General features: G+C 38.9%; 1 protein-coding gene across 6 annotated transcripts in view; it reads right to left on the bottom strand.

The window, feature by feature from the left end:
• Positions 1-23,462, bottom strand: part of CACNA2D1 (calcium voltage-gated channel auxiliary subunit alpha2delta 1) — a 558,706-nt gene that overhangs the window by 106,463 nt on the left and 428,781 nt on the right. For all 6 annotated transcript variants that reach the window (XM_019543648.1, XM_019543647.1, XM_019543646.1 and 3 more), the window contains exon 11: positions 15,749-15,853. In XM_019543648.1, the coding sequence (XP_019399193.1) occupies positions 15,749-15,853 (105 nt within the window). The remainder of the gene's footprint in view (positions 1-15,748; positions 15,854-23,462) is intronic.

Here is a 23,462-nt window from a genome sequence, read left to right on the forward strand (position 1 = left end):
CTGCTGATACCTGGGGTTGATCAAAAATAGAAAGAGAACATCATCATTGGAGCTGTGTGTTGTAAAGTGGACAGCTCATCACAGGACATAGACAATGTTTTCACTGACAATTTTCATTGCTCACACTAGAATACTAAGACTTTCCCTTCTTCTTCTGGCCACACCAGCATTTTTTAATAAATATTACTTACAAGACTAATTTTTGTATAGAGAAGAATTTTATTATCCCATGGAATGAAATCCTTTTTTTGCTTGGGGTAGTATTTTGAGTCCTAGTTCTTCTCAGCTGCTATGGATCAATTTTATTATTAATGCAAATAAGCTATTCTCTAGAAATACTGTGCTCTGCTCCTTTTTAGCATTATCCCTTCAGGGCTCTGTTCCCATTACTTTGGCTCTTTTCACACAAAATGTTTGACTGCAATTAAATGTTTTCAAATACCAAAGGGCCGTACCAGAAGGGGAAAAACGTGAAAGGTTCCCAGTAGAACCCATTTACAGCAAATCGTCTCTGCAATTATCGGTTTTTCAAAGTTCAAATCTAGTTTTACAGTAGTCACATCTCCAAAGAAAAATGAAACTATGTTGTTGAGGAAAGTAAAAGTAATACGGCATTTAAATGTGAATGGTTGCGTGATGCTGACAAATGGTTAGTGTGCCACTGTGGGACAAAACAGGCTGAAAAACTTTTCCTAAAGAATTTGGACATGCTCCTGCCTTCAGTTCATAGACATTAATACATGTCCTGACACTACAAAAAATTGTTTGGCAAGTGCTTAATTTTTCCAACACAGCTACCAAGTGAGATAAATTAGTGCCTCTGGTAGCAAAATTACGGGTATGCTTCAGGTTCTACAGGATTTGGGTCTGAAAAAGAGCATACAGATAGGTCCTTTGCAGAACTTGCATATTAAAAAATCAGTCACCTGTTACCCCAATGCGATGTGAAGTACCTGAGGTTTTAGCTATTCCCCAATGACTCAAGACTTTAAAGGGAAAAAACCTGCTGAGCCTTAGCTAACAATGTGAAACGATAATTGCTAATACATCATTGAGCTCAGCTTTGAACTTTGAGGGAAGAATTGAGAGTGATAAATTCTGAAATGGTAATTAATGAAGACATTTGCTATGGTCTAGCTATTTCATTGAAAATAAAATTATAATAAATGGCTTCCATAATCCAACATTTCTTGTTTTGAACATGTTCTTCAGAAAACAGGGGGGGGAGGAGGGGGGGAATGCTAAGTGAATTAGTAACAAAATGATACACTGTTATGAAGTTAGAAGCATCACCAGCAGAAAGACGTGCCTACCACCAACATATTGGCAAATATGTTCGATATCTTTTTTGTTTAGTAATGTTAAAAGGATTCATTTAAAAAAGACAGTACTGGGGGGAAGGGGGATGAGAGAAGGAGGCACCAAAACAACTCCCTTCACTCCTCCCGTCACAATTTTTTTTCCAGCACGTACCCCAAACTAATTACTTGTTCACTGGGGACAAAATTTATTCCTATGCAGAAGACCAGTACAAGGTCTCTCAGTTACCTAAGTCCTTCTTAAGCCTTGGATTCATACTGTTATATGAATTGAGATTCAAGGCTAACATTAATATGCGTTCATCTAAAAACAGCTACTTAAAAAAAAAAAAAAAAAAAGATTAACGGAGAACAGGTACTGGAAATGCAGTGAGCCAGAAACTCACCCAATATAAAAATGGCAGGCCAGAAAATATTAAGTCTGCTGCATAAGAGAAATGCCTGGTTTTGAAAATTGTTTTTGTGTTTTGTCATAGTGAAAATGGGATCTTTCAAAATTTTTACTGAAAACATATGGAAGGGCTTGAAGGAGGGCCCAGTACCTGAGGGAGCCACCAGCTACTGTGCCCGTCTCACATTTTTTCAATCTCTCCCTTGGGAGCTTTTCCACATTGGTTAAATAATTACATGTTCACTGGAAGGCTAACTTGACAGCCTACCTGGGATGCTGAAGAGTTAGTCTCAAGCCCTAGCTCACAAACAGGGACCTGAAAATGGGTCTCATGTTCTCATTAACCATGAAGCTGTTGGCTCTTCTCAGTCTGATATTTCATCCACGCCCTGAGAATTCTTCTGGACAGTTGTACCGTCGCATTGCATTGTTGTATGGGGGGAAATGATTTGGGGGGCGGGGGGGAAAACAACTAGCTTCAGTAAATCAGTGCTGCTTCACTGATTCAGAGAACTCTGAGGGCATATACCACTGAGGACCTGCCACTGGAAATCTCCTAACATGCCCCTCCTTTCTGGTTAACATTAACTGTAGGTGTTTCTAGATTTATGAAAAACCTATTCGTTAGTTGCTGTTGTAAATTACCGTTTGTTAAACACCTAAGCAGAGAGGGGATTTCACCCTTATTTCATAGTTTCATAGTAGTTTGGGGTCAGAAGGGACCTGAACAGATCATTTAATCTGATTCCTCGCCACTGGCAGGAGCACACGCTGGAATCACATGACCTCAGACAGGTGTTCGTCCAACCTCTTTTTGAATTTACTCAAGGTAGGAGCGAGGACCACTTCCCTATGAAGTTGGTTCCAGATCCTAGCCAGCCTAATAGTGAAATAGTGCCTCCTAATCTCTAACCTGAACCTGTTCTCCAGCAGCTTCTGGCTATTGTTCCTCGTCACTGTCCCGATTTGATTCAGCTGAATCCAAATCTGAAGATTCGAATTCAGCTGAATCCAAATCTGAAGATTCGAATTCAGCTGAATCCAAATCTGAAGATTCGAATTCAGCTGAATCCAAATCTGAAGATTCGATGCTGATTTGGAGACTCAGCAATTCGGACATAGACACAGCTTTTAATGTTTTTTCTACATACTTCAAGGCACCCGGCATGGCTCATGAATGCTCCAATGGCGGGGCAGATGTAGCATCGCACAGAAGTGCAGGGGGGAGGGCACCCTGTGTTCTCAGCAGGAAACCCAAAAGTGGACCAGAAGTACTTCCAGTCCACTTTCGGGTCTGCTGGAGTCTACGTCCAAACCGCCAAGTCTTTCCGAATCTCTTTGAATTGATTGAGAGGGTTCAGGTTCGATTTGGAGAGATTAAAGGGTCTCCTGATTCAATTTGGATTTGGAGACTTGGCGACTGAATCAGGCCGAATCTCCACCAAATCAAATCAGGAACCAAAGTTTCGCACAGCCCTAGAACCGTGCCTCTGTATCACAGTGAACTGCATGCCACTTTTTTTTTCGTTCTACTAAGAATATATCCTAGACCTACTGAAGTCAGTGCAAAACTACTAACAGAACTAGGATTTAGCTCTCAAATATATTCTAAACCACTCTAAAGTATTACTTAGAGGGTTTTAAAATCAGACAGTTCTTAAGCTACCAAACCTATTGTACTTGTAAATCAGGTAGTCAGACATCTGCATGCAATCATTTGTGCATGCAGGTAACTGTGGCTACAAAAACAAAAACTGAGTCATTATTTTTTTGAAGAACTGGAATGTCTGTACCCTTGTTTGTTTACCTATTACATTCAATATTAAGAGAGTTTTCACTGTACCATTTTGATTTCTTGTATGTCTCTTTTTCTTTGCTTTTCCTTTATATCATTTAATCTCCTTTTGCCTTTAGAAATGTTTCTGTGCTCCCCACTTCAATCATTTTGACATGTAAAGAATTTATATTTCTTTTCCTGATATCTTTACAATGTCCCTTCATTCACTTCACATTTATAACATCTATTTAAAATATCCTAATATTAGTTTGATTTCTTCACTTACTATATTCTCCCAGAATACTGCTTTGTGTCAGTTGTTTTTTCATATTAAAAGCTTCCTTTAGATTCTGTTTTCTTAAAGATAACAATCTTCTGTCTCTGTTAACTATATGATCTCCTATATCTAAAAGTCAATTTTCTCTGATAACCTCAGAAAACTAACATTCAATATTTATGTACCTTTGATTTTCTGCTTACTTAAAGTTAAGCCTATGATGTGCGTATACTTACAGTGTAACTTCTAACTCCTTTGTTATGTTCCCTGAATATATAAATGCAAGCTGCATATTGTCTGAATGGGATTTAAGTCTCTTTCATAGTGTTTTCCATTTTTACTTTATTTTAAGTACTTATGTCATCTGCTTATATTGCTGCATATATCCTTCCTGTTCTACCATCTGTTTGTTTCAGCTGTTCCTTTATTCTCTTACTTACTGCAGAGATTCCCATCCTATAGTCTCTTCTCCCCTTTGGCTCTAGGATATACTCTCCCACATATTTCTACCTGTTCTCTCACCAGTACATTGGCAACCCTTTGCTTCAAATATACCCCAAACCACCTGTCCTAATTCCATCTGTTCCAAAGAGAGACTTAATGCCCAACACTTGTTTATTTATTCTGACATACATTTAGGTGCTTAAACTGCCTAGTCTTATTATTTGTGAACAGCAGCCCTTGTAGTCATGTACCTTAGTTTACTTTTATAGTTGTACCTGCTCTGTGTCATGTCCACTTCATGGAACTGAAATGACTGACTTTACAGTTCAACTAGAAACGTTTTACTAATACAATAATTTCTCCTCCTTGACAAACAGGACTTGGTTAATATAAAATATTTAGGAACATTATTGCATACCTAATGATACATACAGTTATTTTGGTTTTGTTTTAAAGCATCTTCTTATCAACATTACCATCACTTAATATTTTTTCTTATGCCCAGTTCTACTTCCATTTTCAAGGAATGGCTGTTTCATGTCTTTAAACTTTCTCTTATCCTTAGGTCTGTGTTTAAAAAGTGCATACATGTGTGTGAGAAAGAGCACAATTTTATTTAATTAAAGTCAGCATGGAATACACTTGGAATATACTAAGGACAGTTTTCTTCTGATACAAAAGATTGAGAGTGTTTCTAGAGAGGAGTGGTTATTTTGCATTTCATTTTGAGTAAACAGGGGGCCAAATTTCTCTCCTTGTTCTGAAAACTTAGAGAGAGAAAAGATCATGAAGTGACAAACATTTACTATTTTCAGAAAAAGAGGTATGAGAAAAACATAATAGATACAGAGACTTTATAAAAGAGGAGTTCAACAAATTCAGGGAACTCATGGATAGGGAAGAAATCTGAGGGATAAAGGAGTGCAGAAAAGCTTTGCTTCGTTCTTCATAAAAAAGGTTAATTATGATCACAAAAAAGGTTAATTTTACCAATGAAATAGGACTGGTGGCCTCGATAGCGAAAGAATACCTGAAGCAATACTTAGATGACATGTATTAAAATCCTCAGGGCCTCATGAATTCAACCTAGAGTACTTAAGGAATAATTAAAGTAATTACTAAACCACTGGTGATTATATTCAAGAATTAATGAAGGACAAGGGAAGTCCCAAAGGACTGAAAAAAAGGCAAAAAAAAGTACCTATCATTTTAAAAAGGAAAAAAAAACAAAACAGATCCACCAGTATAACTTAGATCTCTAGGAAGATGGAGAAAGGGGAAAATGGGAGAGGGAGTGTTAAACAAGGAAATAGTTGGAAGTAATTAGAAGACAATAAGGTAACAAGGGGGGAAGGGGACAATCTGAGTTTTTCCAGAACAGACTATGGCAATTAAATGTAAAAATATAATATTCTTCTTTGATAGGGTGACTGGCTTATTAGATAAGAAGAAAACAGTAGATGTAATATACCTTGATTTCAGGAAGGCTTATGATACTGTCCCTTAAGACATTTTCACAAGCAAGCTAGGGATACATAATTTAGAAGTAATCGCTATGCGGTGGGTGGGTGTCTACTTGAAAAACTTGCTGAAAAAACCCATTGGGAATCTTGTGTGCATTTTCCCAGATATCTGTCTTTCATTGATTTCGATTTAAAATGTTCAGTAATTATGTGGGTTATCGAATAAACTTTTTGCTTATCTGGATGATAAGTTGGGAAAGTTTTCAAAAACTTTGGAGGAAAGGAACATAGTGCAAAATGATCTTGTCATTATGAAATTCAATACAGCAAAAGGTGTGAATGTAAAATCAAATGCAATGCATAAATGCACAATTGATAGTTACTGACTATGGAACAGTATGACATGAAAATGATCTGGTAGTCACAATGGATCACTAACTACATAAAAGTCACCAATGTGATGATGGAGAAAAGGGAAGTCTTAATGTGTTTAGTCTGGAAAAGAGACTAATAATAATGGAAGGAACATAAGATATTTTCAATACATGACATTTATTAACTGTTTTCCATGGCCACTGAGAGATGGACTATTATAAATCAGCTGATTTGCAGCAAAGAGAATACAGGCTGGCATATTAGGCTAAACTTGATAATTGTAAAGGTGGTGGAAAAGTGCTGCGAAATGCTGTGGGATCTTCTTCGCTGAAGGTTGTTAAGAACAGGTTAGATAAAGACATGTTGAGATGATCCAAGTCATCTTGACCCTGCCTTAATGCAAGGAGCAGAACTAGATGGTTCCTTGATGTCCCTTTCAACCCTGTATTTCTATGTCTCTACAAGAAAGGGAGAATACTGCCAACTGATTGTAATTCATTACAAATTGACAAGAACTTGATGTTCTCTACTGCTTATAGCTATGTGGGAAGAGCAACACAGCACCCACTTTATCAGCTTCAAACCTAGACAGTTCTGCTCCAAGGAGCCGTATGTTTGTATAAATAAAATATAATCTGACTTTCTTGCTTTCACTCCAAAACAAACACCACATCCTATCTGCATTAAGTTGTTTCTGTCTCTACCACCCTGACTAATCAATTTACACCATCTGTAGCATCAACCTGCTTGCGATACCTTGAATCAATCATTATTAATGTAGTCTGGGATGCAAAATGAACAAAAATAAAAATTTCAAGTAGACCTCTCTGTGCCAAATGAAAGGAAATAAGATGCCATTTGGATTTTATATAACAGAAATGTGTGATCCAAATATGACTTAAAAGATTACTTTTCAACAAAATTGTATTAAAACTTTTATTAGTCCTCTGCGGTCCACAATATCACCATGCTGATTTTATCTAATTCATCAAATATAACACTGCACAAGAGATACATGTCATATGATACCCTAACTAGGTTTATGCTGATAATTAAATAGTTGTCTAAAAAGGCACACATACTACACCCCATAGATCCATGTATAGTGGGAAAGCCCTAAATAAAGACCTCTCAGAAAAATGAGAACCCAGCCACTACACGGTAACACATGTCCATCCTCAATTCAGCTGATGGTTTCCCTAATCTGGGGTCTAAATGCTGAAAAGTAGAGGAGTGGGATGGACAAACTGAGTAATAGGTAAGGAAAAAGATGTATATCCTTCAAGATTCAACACTCTGGGGAGTAGAAGAGATTACAGTCTGGGCCAAGTGGGGCCCCTGGTGTTTCCCCAAGCAGGAAAAAAATGAGAGACTTTCTCCAAACTGTTGGAATGAAATAGCATTACCAGGGCCTCAGGAACACTTGGTGATCCATCAGCACTGGCCACATAGCTTTTGCCATGAAAGGATACTACTAACAAGGCAAAATTTGGACACTCTTCAAGAAAATCTTAATGATTCCTTTTCCTTCTCCGTGGAAGAGAAGGATTGGGCTCTTGCTAGGTTTTGTTGGGGTGGGGACAGAATTGTGTCTTAAATGTATTATTATAAAACATACTATTTTTATTTAGAAATGCTGAGCCCCACACATTTCTGCTTTATGCTACTGGACAATTAATACAGTAATTTGGGGATGCTGGAGGCTTTAAGGAGATGAGTCATTTTTGCAGAACACTTGAACATTATAAGTGTATGTATCTAATCTGTATCAGGCACCCAAATGCTATGACACTTGGTAATAACAAGACATTAATTAAATAAATGGTGCTCAGGAACTATGTAAAATACAGATAATTTTTCTTAGCAATGTGGTATTTCTGCCCTGGGAAAGTTGAGCCTCACATTAAGTGACTTTTCACCTCTGCTGCATTTCAAAAGGCAGAAGCAACGACATTGAAAAATTTCTGAGAAATACCCTAAGTTTTCTTTTGAACCCCAGTTGTGTTTGCCACAGTACCTAATTAAAATATATTCAATTTAAAATCTGGTTGACAACAGTAACTTCACAATAATAGAAATCATTAGAGGGAAAAAAAGTGATTCCTAGTCATTCCAAGATCTGTTAAATTGCATGTGTGTGTAAGCGCACGTGTGCGTGCACGCACACACACACACACACATGCTCTAAGCATAAAATAGGGATACTCTTTGGCAGCAGAGCATAGGCTCTACACTTTTGTAGATGGTCAAATTGTTGGATATTGCAAGACCTTCAAAATTTGACTACGGTAATTTGTTTAATAATGGGAAAACATAAGCCACAGAGGAAGAAAGGGCAAAGTCATATCCCTGAATATCACAAAGCACATCTTTGTTGATGAAGGCTCACTTTTATGCCAACTGAATGATGTTTGGAGGTTTACCACAAATCTGATTGCTGTGCACATTATTACAAGAAAGGCATATCTTATATAAAGGTTTAAAAAGAAAGCAAATATTTCAGGCACCTTAATCATTTTCAACTACACAGGAATAAATAATCAGAGGGAAAGAAGTTTAAGTGCACAGAATAAGGAAGGAGGTAGGTAGGTTACCTACAGAAACTGCATGACAACCAGTGTCAATCTTAAAAAATTCTCCATTCCCTTGGTTTGCTGCATGTTCTCAAGTGTGGCATGAGCAAATCTCTCTTTAGCTGGAACATGACAAATAGCAGAAATGGGAAAAAGTAAGTTATATATTCCTAAATGTTTTCACCTTAAAAATCAAAGATGCTTTTTCTGATAACAAGCTGCATCTTGGGTAGGTCATTTAACTTTTCTGTGCATTAGCTCTCAGCCCTACACGGGTCCTGCTTAGGTTTAGAAGTCAGTGGAGATCATTGCAAGACTGTGGCATCAGGCTGATCAGTTGAAGATTGACGTACGAGCAACAGCAGTGTTGTGAAGCCGGTCTGTAAAATTCCTGAGCGTTTGTAAGTGCTTTGAGATGCCAAGCATAATAGCTATACTATATCATGAAACACTTCTTCCGAGTCAGTATTTTTGCTTGTCTATCAAGTTCTCCTCCAAAAGTGATTAATTTAAACTTTTTTTAATCTCTGAGTTTAAGTTACCATTAATCTTCCCAACTTGGCAGATGACACTAGAACATAACATCACAGAACTTATGTGCTGAATATGAAATTTATAGCGGCAAAGAGCCCAGTGCCCTGAGAAGGTACATCACTTATGTAGTAATTCTCTGTCAGAAGAAAGTGAAATTGCTCCACGTAGCAAGTTCATAGAAGTTAGAGAGGAAAAAAAAAATCCTCTGAGCTCATCTTGTACTGCCATCAGACTACATATTCTTTGTGGTGTTTTGTATATAAATGTCTCCAACTGCCAGGCTCCCGCTGCTTTTCCGAGCAGACTTATACTATAATTCAGTTGATGAATTGGTTAGGAAGCTGACTGAGAAACAGGATTACCTCAAATGCTTTGCACTAGTCCACCTCCACTGCAATGTGGCAGTGAAGTCACCTTAATGGCCTCGAGGACAGTTCTGAACAGCAGCCTCCAAACCATCGTTCTCCTGCAGCCACCGGCACATAATGAGGGGAAAGAGAAAGTGTCCTGACAATCCTCAGCTTCTAAATTGTTTTGAGGGCCACTGACAAATGATACAAAATTAAAAGCGCATATCTGACAGGTAGAAAAAGCGACTTAAAACTTTTGCTTCCCCTAAGCCCATCATACCGGTCAAGCACAGTTAAGGCACAGCTCGGGATCAGGGTCATTCACATCTAAACATCCCTTAATTTCAATCTGACATTAAATTGCACCTCTTTTCACCACTCATTTCTATACACAACAACTGCTTTCACTTGCTGCTGAATGTAAAAAAATTCTGTGGCAGATTTTGGCAGTTGTTAATTTACACATGGGTGCCAAATGTACAGCTTGCAGGCAAGATCTGGCTATTATCTCACCCGTGGGACTCCCAGAGGGGCTGGGAATTCGTGGACGTGGGGGCGGCAAAAGCTGATATATAGGGCCCTATTAGATATATAGGTCAGCAGTGGGGAATGAGTAACAGCTGCATTAACCCCCATGGGCACTGTTTACTCCACTGCCCTGACCACCTCTGGATCCAGTCCATGAGGAGTCCCATGGTTCAAATCTGGCCTGGGGGCCAGGTGAGTTTGACAGCCCTGATTTGCACTGGATAACAGTCAACATATTGCAGTTAGAACCAGTGAAAGGGTCATGGGTTTTTAAATGGACATATTAGTCAGAATTATTGTTTTCCACTAACTATATAATAAATAGTCTGCTGCTGCCCCAAATGCACCTCCTCTTACTTTAGATACTCAGATCATGCAGAGTCTTTCATAGAAGGACAGTGCACCAGAGATGCCCAAGATCCTTTTCTATCTAGAGGGGCTGAGAATTTGCCTGGAATGATCTTCTTCCAACACGTAGACCCGAGGGGGCAGAAGCAGCAGACAAAACTATAGTTAATTCATTTTGTATCTGAATTCAAAGTTCTAGGGATGGGTAACATCTGCTGTGGTTACATTTCAATTAAAATTATATGGAAATAGACTTCTATCTTCAGTAAAGTCATCTGCATTGTGAGTGTTCATAAAAATGAACATTTACCACCTCTATTCCTGAAATTTACCACTGTGTATGTGGCATTTCACATGCTTAATGTGCATTGCCCAAATGCCACCATAAACATAAACATGCCATATTTTAAACAGCACCCTGAGTGTAGTGCTGCAATCTGTTACACTAAAACCTAGTTTATAAGGGGGGAAAGACGAGGTGAGAAGCAATTAATATTTAAAACTTGAAAAGGAAGATAAAAAAGTTAGTATTTTCAGGGAACTAGTCTAACAATTAAGTCAGTTCTAGAACAATCCTTGTCTTCACATACTAAGCAATTTAAAGAGACAGAAAACTACTTTAAATATAGCTGTGTGCCAGCTCAGACGCATGAAAACCAGTAATTTAACAGGGCAGTTTTCCAGCCTCTAACTTCCAGGGTTATTTTTTTTTTTTTTAACTGTTTATCATTTTCTTTAACTTGTCAACTTGAAGGCTGAGCTAAGGTCATGGTGTAACACCAGCTAAACAATGTAAGCAGTGTGCATTGACCACATTATACAATGGGACACACTGTGAATGTCACATGCCTCCTGAGGCTGGGGGGACATGGTGATTGCCTATAGGTGATGGTGGTGTTGGCGGCGGGGCCATGTCAGCAGTGAGAAAGGAGCTTCCGCAGGTGACCGTGGTGGTGGCGGTGGCAGTGGTGGTGTTGGGGTGGGGAGGGGTGGTGAGTGGTGACCACAGGCACCGCCAGCAGCGTTGGCATTAGCCAATCTCAGGGGGTACACTGCCAGTCCCAGGGGGTGTACATGCACTCGTGTGCACCCCCTATGTGTTGCCAGTGGAACACAACTTAGTTAGCTCCTTTCGATGGATGAAGTAGTTGAAACCAAGAATGTAATAATTTGAAAAGTAAAGTGATTCCAGATTGGTGAGGCAGTAAAATAAGGAACAATAAATTTGAAATGGTCTTTTTGCTCACTTCATAGGTCATAAATTTTCCAGTATAAAGGACATATTACTGTGCAGTACCATCATACTGAAAAACATGAAGATGTACCTTTTATAAATCTTACATAAAATATAGATCAATTGATTAAACATGGATATACTGGTATTATACAAGAAAAAAAAAACCCATCTAGTTCCATCTTATGTTATACAGTATCAATATATTTTGATACTCTGTGGTGTTACCGATACGGAAAAATGTGAGGCTAGATGTCTGATAGCCTGACTCTTAATTTAATAATATTTTATGTTCATATTATAGACCAACCTCTTCTTAGGGCAGTCTATAAATTTATAACTAAGCCTTATTATATTCTATGTATTGCTCAAAGAATAAGATACAGCTGAATTAGAGTAAGGGTCTGTAATATATACCGTGCTATGAAATGACATGTTTTATAATTTCTTTCACAAACATAGCCTTCAAAGGATTTTTTTTTTTATGTTAGAATGTATGGGTCAGTAATATCACTTACATAATTTGCTGATCTGAACTCCAATTAATGCATATTGATAGAGAAAGGAATATATACATGTTTAGACTCTTTGAGAGGAATACGTGCATGTTTAGACACTTTGAGAAATACCAAAAACTTCACTATAATAGTGTTAATACTTGTATTCTAAGGTATACAAAGATGAAATTGCTAGTATGAGATATATTATCAATCCTTTGCTGTGAAAAAGTTAAAAAAAGATCTTTTGTGTAACCACACATTCACCTCCCAGAACATAAAGATTTTTACTTGATTGAAAAGCACAAGGTTTATTCAAGGAAAATGAAAAATCTTTTCTTTAAATGAGATGCCAAAACTTCTTTTGTATTGCCTGTCCTTTCAAAGTCACCTTGGATGAAAGCAATAATACAAGCTTTTTGCTACATGACATCTAGAAACCTAGTTCATTATTAGACCAAGAGCAGGAATGTAAGCACTTACTGTGACTTGAATCAGTAGATTTATAAAATTTAATCAGATACCAGTCTCTTGCATTACAGTTAATTATAGTAGAAAAATGTGCTTAATAAAGAAATATGTTCCTACAAGGTGGCTATTATCACTCATATTTACTTTGGGTGCAATAACAAAGAGTGAACCAGGGACATTAAAAAAGCATTATGAAATAATAATGTCTACTTATTTTCTATACCTCATTCACCATTCTTGCTTGAGGAACTGACTGCTTTTCTTAAACTTACACAGGTGAGCACAAGGCAGAAGAAGTAAGACTGATTTCTCAGCACTATAAATCAACTTCAGTCTTCAGACTGGGTCTGTTAAAATATCTCCATTCTTAAGACAGGGATCTTAATAGAACGCAGTAATGAGTCATACATGTTATTCAGAAGAGTGTTACCTAATAACTTTCCCTTTGGCTGACAGCATTTACTTATTAAAACAATTAACAGTATGAGTAGTAGAACTGAGGTGGAATAGCATGAACTATCCATGTATACATGCAGTACTACAAACTATGCCTCACAAGTGGCTCTGACTTCAGCTGTTGCTGCAGTGCTGCTGGTCATTTACAGCTAGCTCTTTTCTTTTCTTTCTTTTTTTAATACCTAGCACTTAGATATTGACTTTCATTGCAAGACTGCAGAGACGTTGAAACAGATATTACTTAAGCTTCATAACAGCACTGTTATGAAAGTACTGCACATATATTTCAGATGAGAAAAGCAGGTAAATGAATAAGCTACTCAGGGTTACACAGCCAGTTATCGACTGAGATTAAACAAAGCCCTACATTCCTGGGCTCCAATTCATCATATGACTATTTAAATACATGGGGCGCATCCAGACTAGTGCAGCTATGTAGTATGTGGTGTCGCAAACATGTCTGCAGCACCACATACTGACCAACCAGATGTTCGCCGCACTGCAAGGCCACTCTGCCCGTGTGTGTGCTGCTCCATTTTGCTTTTTTTCTGCAGGTTTTTTTGACCCCTGGATATCCAGCCAACATGTAGTTAACAGTGGATATCCAGGGGGCAAAAAACCCCAAGGGAAAAAAAAAACAAACGAGTAGTGCACGCATGGGCAGAGCGCACTACTGAAAAATGGAGTCAGGCCACCCAGAACTGTGCTCCAGCTGCCAGCCGGGCCCCACCCAGTACAATCTCCACTGTTGCAGCCCGGGGAGGACCCCAGGACCCCAGCCTTCCCTGATGCCCCTGGGTTAAAGTTGCAGTGCACCAAGGTGTGTATGGCATGGGCGTTCCCTGAGGACAAACAGCTGCAGCACAAGGGGCACCACTGCTACTTGTCCCCAGGGAACCAAACATCCACACTCATCCGGATGTGGCCATGAATATTTTTCTTGAGGTGAAAATGACATAAGAACATAAAATGTGTCATACTGGATCATACCAGTCCACTTAAGCACATCTAAGTCTACAATGCCTTAGGACAGTGTGTGTACAGGGATGGCTAGTGAAAGCCATCTCCTCTCATACTGTCCTTGGCATTAACCATCCCTATTTTATTTAACAGCTGTTCATGGTTATGGCCTCATTTGCCTAAGCCTTTTTGAGCCTGGTTATACTATTTACCTCTATAATTTTCTGGAGCAGTGAGTTTCATAAGTTAAACTACACATTGGCTGCATCTCAACAAGATCCTTACCGAGCAATAGCTCGTTACTACTGCACAGTAGTTCATCAGTACTGCACAGTAGTGTCGCAGGGCATGACCTGTGACATGATGTTACCGTGCAGTCATTATCACCCAGAAACTGTGTAGGGACATGACTGCACAGTAACGCTGGTTACTGCACAGTTATTTAGCACTTGGTTATGCAAGTACTAAATGGCTGTGCAGTAACAAATACCAGTCAGCACCTCATGGAGATGAAGTAAAAAAATAGTACTTGTTTATTTTAAATCTTCTCCCATGAATTTCAGTGTGTGTGCCCTGTTCTTCTAGTCTGGAACCTGATGAATAACCGTTCCCGAATAACTTCTGTCCTTAAAGGTAGGTGCATAATTGAACCCCTTGCTGAACTGGGACTCCGATTTCCATTTATTGGCATTAAATTGTCTACACTTACTTTCATTATTATGAAATCATCATACAAGGTGTGTTTAACATTCTGCTAAAAGCGATGAGCCTTCAGAGCATAGTAACTTAAAATTGAAATATACTGGGTAAAGATTAAACGGTTGTACTTTATTCTGTATCTATGTCTGTATATACATATCTGCACACACACGCTGAATAAATCATACATGTGTAAACATCTAGCTATGAAAGACATAGATCTGTGGATTTCTTTTGGTGTCTATCCCTCTCTATCAACCAGGAGAGACCAGCTAATATGACCTGAAAAACACAGGTCATAGAGTGCCATGCAACAATTCCTGCTTCTACCCCACATGTTTCTGGTTGGATTCAAACATATCTTGTATAAAGAGTTCCAAAAGCTATTTAAAAGCTATTTAAAGAAAAAATACTAATGGTGAGGACACACATGCAAATAAATGAATCCAAGTGAGAAGAAAAGTGAAATGGCAGGTTTGGAAACCATTTACCTAAGTCACGATAGCACAAATATGTGGTTCATAAAGTTGTTTATTTATAATTATATAAATCTTCATGTTCAAAACTCCCTTAGTTTTTAGCCTATTTTGTATTAATGTTAAATATAGTCACAAAAAAAAAAAATGCTCCAGTGCCCACTGTAAGAATATTTGTAGGGAGAAAGAAGAGATACTGTGCATTTGAATATTCACCCATAGGAAGGAGGTTTGTGTTTTGCGGTCTTCAGCCAGTCATTTTATCTTCCCATGTCTCAGCTTCTTTACTTGTAATATAGGGATAATAATAATTGCCTACCATGTTGGGGCCATAAAAATTCATAATTCCTTACAGTATTTAAAGTGCCTTGGGATCACCATGTTGAAGGCAAGACAGAAGTGCAAAATTGTAACCTGCTGTCTTTTTATAAAACTATTCCTTACTAAGAATGCCACTGATGACATATTATGCAACACTTTCAAGTCTTAAAATTACAAGTTATTTCCTTCCAGAAATCATCTCCAGGTCTTATTTTGGGTCTTCCATGCAGTAAAATTCTTCTAAATGTCACTTACTTTTTTGTCTTTGTTGTATTTGTGGAAAATCTCTTGTGCTCTTTCTTCACCACCATCGGTAAACAACATAATAATCTTATTGCAGTTAGCTCTAGATGCACTGTACTGTAAGAGAGACAAAGACAAGCATTTTGTTTAGTTCAGTCTATAAAAATAAAAGATGCAACAGTGATATAGTTCTTAGGAACACTGTTTTCTGAGGGTAGGGATCACTCATCCTTCTGTCTCATGCATCCTTAAGAATATTACTAAAATAGTACGAGTGAAGTGTTGCCCCCCACAGCAAGGTCAATGATGAAGCTTCTACAAACTTCAGTGGAGGTGAAGGTGGAATTACTGACTCTACAGATGTGCTATATCTAACTCGCTGCAGTTGAGCCCAGATACTTTGCAGGGTTAAGTTTCTTACCTTCCTGGACAGATGAGTTTTTGTTAACTAGATGGAAGTATACAGAACGGGGGCAACCAGCTGTGCAGGACCACTGAGATGCTCCAGATGGTTGCGGCAACTTTTATTCCAGCAAGTGCCATTTCCCCCAACCAATTGCTGAGCTTCACCTGGGTGGAGAAACACCACCCTTTGAAGTAAAGTCAGCAAACAGCCAAGCAGCTTGTCTTTACGTTGGCAGCCCACTGCGACCTAAACAGGTTGCAAATTGCTTGGACAAGGTATGCTCTGGTTTCTAATGCATCTTGCCACTCATTCCTGAGCCTTTTGTGCAATCAATGCTTGAAATACAACAACATTGAAAGAGAGCCAAATTATGGTATACTTTAGATCCAACCATTCTGGTAATCGGGTATATCCCCCCCAATCAGTGTAAGAGACTTGTGTGCACTGCCCTAATTTGGGATGAGGATAAGGTACATATTTAAGACAAAACATGTTGATCACTCCCTGGCACAGCTGCTGTCCATGAAACTGCCTTGTATGAGAATCCAAAAGTGGAGGATCCACATTAGTAATTCATGAACCAGAACATTTTTGCTCTGCCCGTCATTTTTACTTAACCATACTCCTTCCATCCCCCTCAGCTGGGGAAGTTTTGGAGAAAACTTCTAGAAGCAGCCACTGATTTTGGACGCTTCAGGTCCTGGACTCTCAATATGAGACTCCTTGACTGTTTCAATCTGGGCACTGAAAACACTCACACAATCAAACCCAAAGGCTCTTTTGTATATCTGGATCTTAGCAAATTTAGGATCTACTAAATCAGGGGTTGGCAACATTTTTGGGCAGAATGCCAAAAATACCTGCAAACCTCAACTTGCAAGGTGTTGGCATGCTAGAGGTGGACAGCGGGGCCCAATCCTTGTTGTGGCAGTGCAGCACAGCCCAGCCCAGCCACTTTCCTGCTGTCCAGTCCAAGGTATGTGTGCACCCACTTCCAGCAATGAGCAAGGACAGGGCACTGCAGATCCTGGTGCAGCTGCTTGCAGCCTCCCAGCTGCCTGCTGCAGCTGGCCTGGGCTCTGGGCTCTCAGCAGGCAGGTCGCAGCAGGCAGCAAGAAGGCTGCAAGCAGGTGTAGCAGGATTCACATAGCCCTGGCTCAACTTGTTGCTAGCAGCAGATGCACGTGCGTCTCCAGGCAGATGGCAGGGAAGAGTCTGGGGCTGTACTGCCAGAACAAGGATCAGGCCCATTACAGCTTTCCTGCCATCCACCTTGAGGTGCGCATGCCAAGCAAAATGTTTTTGCATGCCACTCTTTGGCATGCATACTAGGGGTTGCATACCCCTGTGCTAAACCTTAAGCTTCCAGTGAACCTCCCATCTCAGTCTCAGGCCCTAGCAACTCAGGTGATACAGCTAAATTCACTGTGTTAAAAATATGCAAAATCATCTTGGCCTACTTATTTTTCTTCTCGTTTCATCTCCCCTCAGAAAATAGCTAGCCTTTACAATGTGTTTTATAAGGACAATATGCCATAGCTCATACTTGGCTTCATACGGGAATAAGATTTCTGACAACAGGACTATATCAGAGTGCAACACTAAATGACCTGACTCTACTCCCCAATTTACCAGACAAAGGAACTAGCTAATCCATGAAAAAAGTGAAGTAACTTTCTCCACAAGAAGATCAAGGGAAAGTGGAAGAAAATTTGAACCCTTTGGCCTCATCCCGATTTGCAGGCACATGCAGTTTGTGGCACCACAAACTGTGCAAGAAATGTAAAATATGACCTGCAGTGCAAATTTGTAGCACAGGGCCAAAATTTGCTACCAGGATTTCCTGGTGGCAAAAATAAATAAATAAATAAATAAATAAAAAAGACCCAGGAAAAAAAGTGATGCAGAGCACATGAAAATACTGTGCACCAGACAGAACATAGAGAGGCTTGGTCCTCCAACGAGAGGCCTTAACTGCCAGCCAGCGTGTCTCTACTGCTTCATTTGTGCCCTGCTGCTCCAGCATGCTGGGAAACAGGAGGAGCTGAAAAAGGGCAGTTTGCCCAAAGTGGCACAATGTGTCCCACAATGAAATGCACATGCAAGGGTGTGTGCTGAGGCACAAAGTAACAGTGCAAATTTGTGCCACTGCAAGCACGTGCCCCTGCTCATCTGGATACAGCCTCTGAGTCACAGTTTCTCTTCTGGCCTGCTCCTAGGTACTGTGGCTTTGGGTCTCCCTGTACTCAGAAAACATCGTCAGGATAAAACCTGACCCTCAAAAGTAATTTGATACCCTATTAGTCCAGAGTCCTTTCATCAAATTCCAGGATTAATAAAACAAAACAAATAAAGAAAACAAACAATATTTTTTTTTCCCAAAGCAAAAAGAAATATTCTTTCCCATAGCTATTTTTAGTTCCTAAAATAAGTTGTTTACACATTTTTTTTACATCACTGGCTCAACTAATCAATAAGCACCTCTAACTCAGGGAAAAACCAGGCCCAAATTTTCTTCCCAATAATGACAAGAAAATAAATTTGAACTCAGCACATTAAATCCACTCCTCTAACAAGGTAAGTTCCATTTGGAAATAATCAACACATCTCTCTCTCTCTTTTTTTTGGCTTATAAAATGCCACAAACAACAGTATGTATTGCTTCAGGTTTCTATCTTGTGGTATTAAAAATGCAATGAATCCAGAACGAGAATGGAGAAACTCAGAAAAGCAGAATTAAGTACTTTGCAAATACTGAAAATCCCCAACTTAGTGTTTTATTATACATTCTGGAGTATCAGAGCACCACAGCAGTACTTGGCTCAGCAGTCAAATCTTTGCATGAGTTGTCCTATTAATTTAGAAGGACAAATGACAAACAGGTATTGATGTATTTTATAATTTTTCCAATGGATAAAGATCTGTACCTGCATACTTAGTGTTTTTTGAGACACTATTGTGTGTCCCACTCACATCCTAAGAGTGCCAAGGGCTTTTCTGTCTCTTGCAAAGGCATAAAGTAGGGCTATTAACAAATATACTACAGCAGGAATGTACAGCTTGCAGCTAGGGCAATCCCAGTGGCCCATCATCATATTTTATTAAACCACTTTATTAAATTAAAAAGGGTCTGAAAAGCCAAATGACAATTCCAATCTTCTCACTGTTCAATCTGCACATGGGCCTGCACATGCAATCTAGTACTTGCAAACAAGCTGAGGCTTACTCCAACAGAGCTGGACCCATTAGTGGCAGCCCAGACTGGAAAATGTACCTCTTGAGTTGTAGCAACACAGCACTAGGTACTGTTGACAAATAAGACAAATACTGTGGAAAGATCTTGGAGTGTTATCAGCCCTTCAGGATTAAAGACCTTCTGGTGTGCAAGCATACATTAAAGATAGCTGCTGCGGATATGCAATATAATTAACAGACACCCTTTCCTAGATCAAGTCCTAATGAGCTAGCAAGAGGACATCAATTAGAATGTACTATTTTGTCATATATGCATTGTGATGTATAGCTGTAATCCAAGTAACTCTAATTGGCTATTCTCACCAGTACAAAGGGATCAAACTCTGTTTCTCCTGCTGAAAGAATAGAAGAAAAGGTGTTTAGGGTAGTGAGAAAGAGAGAGACAGAGAGGGAGTGAGAATGTTTTGGAACCTGCAGGAAAGACTACAAAGCCTCTGAATATTACTCAAATATGATACCTTTAATGAAAACATATGACTAGATATAAGAAGCATCTTACAGCATGTAGAGTTCACATAAATTCACGTTTAGCTGATATATTACAGTACATTACATCAGGTTCACATGTGCTGGGATGGAATCTTGTTTTGGAAATTTTGCAGTTTCCCCTGGATTAAATAATGCTCCTACTTGCAGAATTTTGTCCAAGATACGTACTTTCTAAATATATATTGCTATGAACACAGGAGATATATTAGCAACCTGTTCTGTTCCTGTATCACTAAATCTTTTGTGCTTATAATAAATTATTTATTTGTCACGTTGACAATATTTTTTGATATTAACACACACACACTTTTAAGTGTTAACCTAGCGTTAATCCTGCATTGCCCTCTAAGGTTGTTTATCTCTCTTCAGTTCCTCTGTAATGGTTTAAGAAACTGAAACAGAGAAAAGTCTCTTCCTGCAGTTTCTTCTTTCCCCCTGTTTTCTTTTGGGTTCATCTGCCTGCTTCATGAATTGTGTGCAAAGGAGCACATATATGCAGCATTCTTAACTTGCCAATTATGGAGGGCCAGTTTGTGACAAAGCCTCCATATTGTGGCGTAAGACTTCTACATTGCCTTCCTAGCACCTCCTCAAGCTGCTGCTTATTCATCGCTGCTCACTGGCCATGTCTACATGTGAGCCAAACTGCGGAGTAGACTAATTAACTGCAGAGTAAAGCATCACCATCTACACGTGCAATACTATTAGGCTGCAGTAAACTAACTAACGGTGCTGTAAGACAGCACTGTCAGGCAAAAGTACTATCTTACAGCAGGATAGTACTTTTCCATGACAGCACTGTCTTACAGTGTGGTAACTGACTGTGATTAAATGCACATGTAGATGCTGATGAGATGCAATATAAGGCTTTGGATGAACATGACAAAATATAAACAAAATCCTTATGATTTTCTTGATGCTGGTGAATGATCTCTCTCTATAATAAAAATTATTCTCATCCCCTCCCCCCTCCTTATTAGATGATAATTGTTTCTTTCACATTTTGTTTTAGATTTTAAACTTCAAAGAGCAAGCAAGGAGCTAGACCTTTTATTCTGTGGAAAAAACTGCCTTGATTTCAGGTAATTACCACATCCTTAAAAATTAATTGAACTCTTTTACCTGTAGACTGGGATTATAGCTTGGAGCATAAAGCCTAATGAATACATTTTGAGCTGTGAATTTGCATGTCATTGAAAAAAGAAAAAGTAAAAGCAAGGAAAAATCATCTAGCTGGAATTAAAATAGGCCTCTAGGAGGTTTACTGACAAATTTCTTCTACAGTAGTCATTACAATGGGGTAAAGATTAATTAAACCACTAAGCTAAAGAACATTAACTTGGTAAAGAATTCTTGGTAAGTAATATGTAGATCAGTAAAAAAAATGCTTATCCACAAATAAGCATATCCATATTACTAAAATTTGCCTTAATTTTTTTTGAGGACTGAAAGCATTTGTTTCCAACCAGCATTATATTTAGAAAGCAATTTTCTTGCAGGCACAAAGAGGGTAACACTTCCTTATTAGTGAGAATGAGTTCAAATGGTTGTTATGCACTGCACTGGTCCTTATAATGAGAACTAGCTTTTTCTTTTTAAAATATACTCATATTCAACACCCCTTGAACACATTATAAAGCTTGCCTGTCTGAAATCATAAACATACCCATATTCATAATCTTGTTATCTTTATATGCCTTCATTATCTCATCCTATTATATTTTACACTCTTGTCTCCAGGGTCTATAGCTGACTCCATCAGCAAACCTTTACCCTCCCCCTGTCAGCTGGATTTGTCAGAAACTGAACAGGAAGAACTAGTTCTTTAACCTCACGTAATCTCTGTATTTGCCTCGTGTACACATCAGAACATCCACCCATGATTACACATTCTTGTAAAACACTCTGAGGATCTAACTAAACCCACATCTACAGCAGTGAGAGATGTACGTTTTCTATAACCACGATCATAGTCAACACCTACTCATTCCCACCTTCCAGACAAATCTGTTCTGTGGCACTTCTGTACTCACTAATTTTAATTAGGACTTCTACTACTTCCTATTCATTATTGTTCTTGGTGTTGTACCAGGCATAACAGAGTATCCCTGCTTCAGTGAATTTATAAAATGCAACAAAACTTCTTGTTTCCTCCTAGTTTTTCCTTATTATTGTACTCACCTGGCTGCAGACAGAGAAACAAATGGGAATACTGCGTCAGGCTGGCTGAGAGATTCTAGCACCTGGGGCTTCAGCAGCTGGATTGGCACTTTTTGGGTTAGAGGTGGGTGGGGGGTGACAGGCCAGTGCTAGGACCCAGCTGTGATTACCAATTTTTCTAGCAGTGGCGTGGGAAGAGCATCAGCAGCAGTTGCGTTCCCCTGCTGTTGTGGAGACACCTCTGACCCAAGCTGGGTCAATCCAACTCATAGCCAGAAAAGGTGGCAACTAGGTCTGTGTGAAGTGGCAAGTATTTGCTTTAGATCTGATTTTGTCAAATCCGAAATGAATACTTGCCCCTGAATCTCCCCTGAATCAAATCGGCTTCCAAACCTTCGCAAACCCCTAGTGGAAACCCCTGTTTGCAGTTGCAAATATCAACAGCAGAGGGCACCAAATCCATTACTCACCCCGTGTCGAATAGGTCCAAAATACTATATTCTTGAGAAATGGATACTGATTTTTTTCACCTGTCACAATTTCATATGCATGAAAATCCTACAGCTAGCTCTATTTTTAGGGCACGAGAAAGAACAATGGTTTCTGGGTCCAAAAGGTAGCAGGTCAGGGAAGAAAAACACAGGTTTCAGCTGAGAAACTTCACTGAAGCGACGTTTCACCAAAAGTGTATTCATTCCAATACAATCACTGGATTTAGCATAGCTTTGTCTACATCTACTGAAGGTCTGACCTACGATCATTAACATGGTGAAATGTATAGTTATTTTTTAACATGTACATTAAATATTTTTCTTAAAAATTATATTTTATAATATTTACATTAAATTAAATATATTTAGTATGTAGTAAAGATATTTAGTATGTAGTACGTGGTAACATTTTACAATTTTACTAATTAGTCACTGTTTGTGTACAAACTAGAAAATCTGTAAAAACTGAAAGATGGAGGCAAAGCATTCAATCTTTGATCAAATCAAATATTTTAGACATGGCAGGAAGATACACATTCAGAATATTTTCTTCCAACTGCCTAAATATCCCTGTGGTTGTTTATATCCATTGTGTAGCTTACAGACACTCACACACAAAGTTTTAAATCTCAGAAAGTCTGGATACATTACATGTGGCCAGGACACCGAGACAGATGAAATACTCATGGAAGATGCAATGCCATCAGTTCTCATTTGAAAGCTATCTGCAAAGTGGTCACTACTAATATCATGTGACAAGTGGAAGAGAAAGACAGAGAGTGGTAGTGGATGGGTCATTTTCGACCTGGAGGGATGTGGGCAGTGGGGTCCCCTAGGGCTCAGTCCTCGGGCCCGCACTGTTCAACATCTTCATCAGTGACTTGGACGAGGGGGTAAAAAGCACTCTGTTCAAATTTGCTGATGA

The sequence above is a fragment of the Crocodylus porosus genome, unplaced genomic scaffold (assembly GCF_001723895.1).
Source record: "Crocodylus porosus isolate Cpor-Errol unplaced genomic scaffold, CroPor_comp1, whole genome shotgun sequence".
Lineage (NCBI taxonomy): Eukaryota > Metazoa > Chordata > Crocodylia > Crocodylidae > Crocodylus > Crocodylus porosus.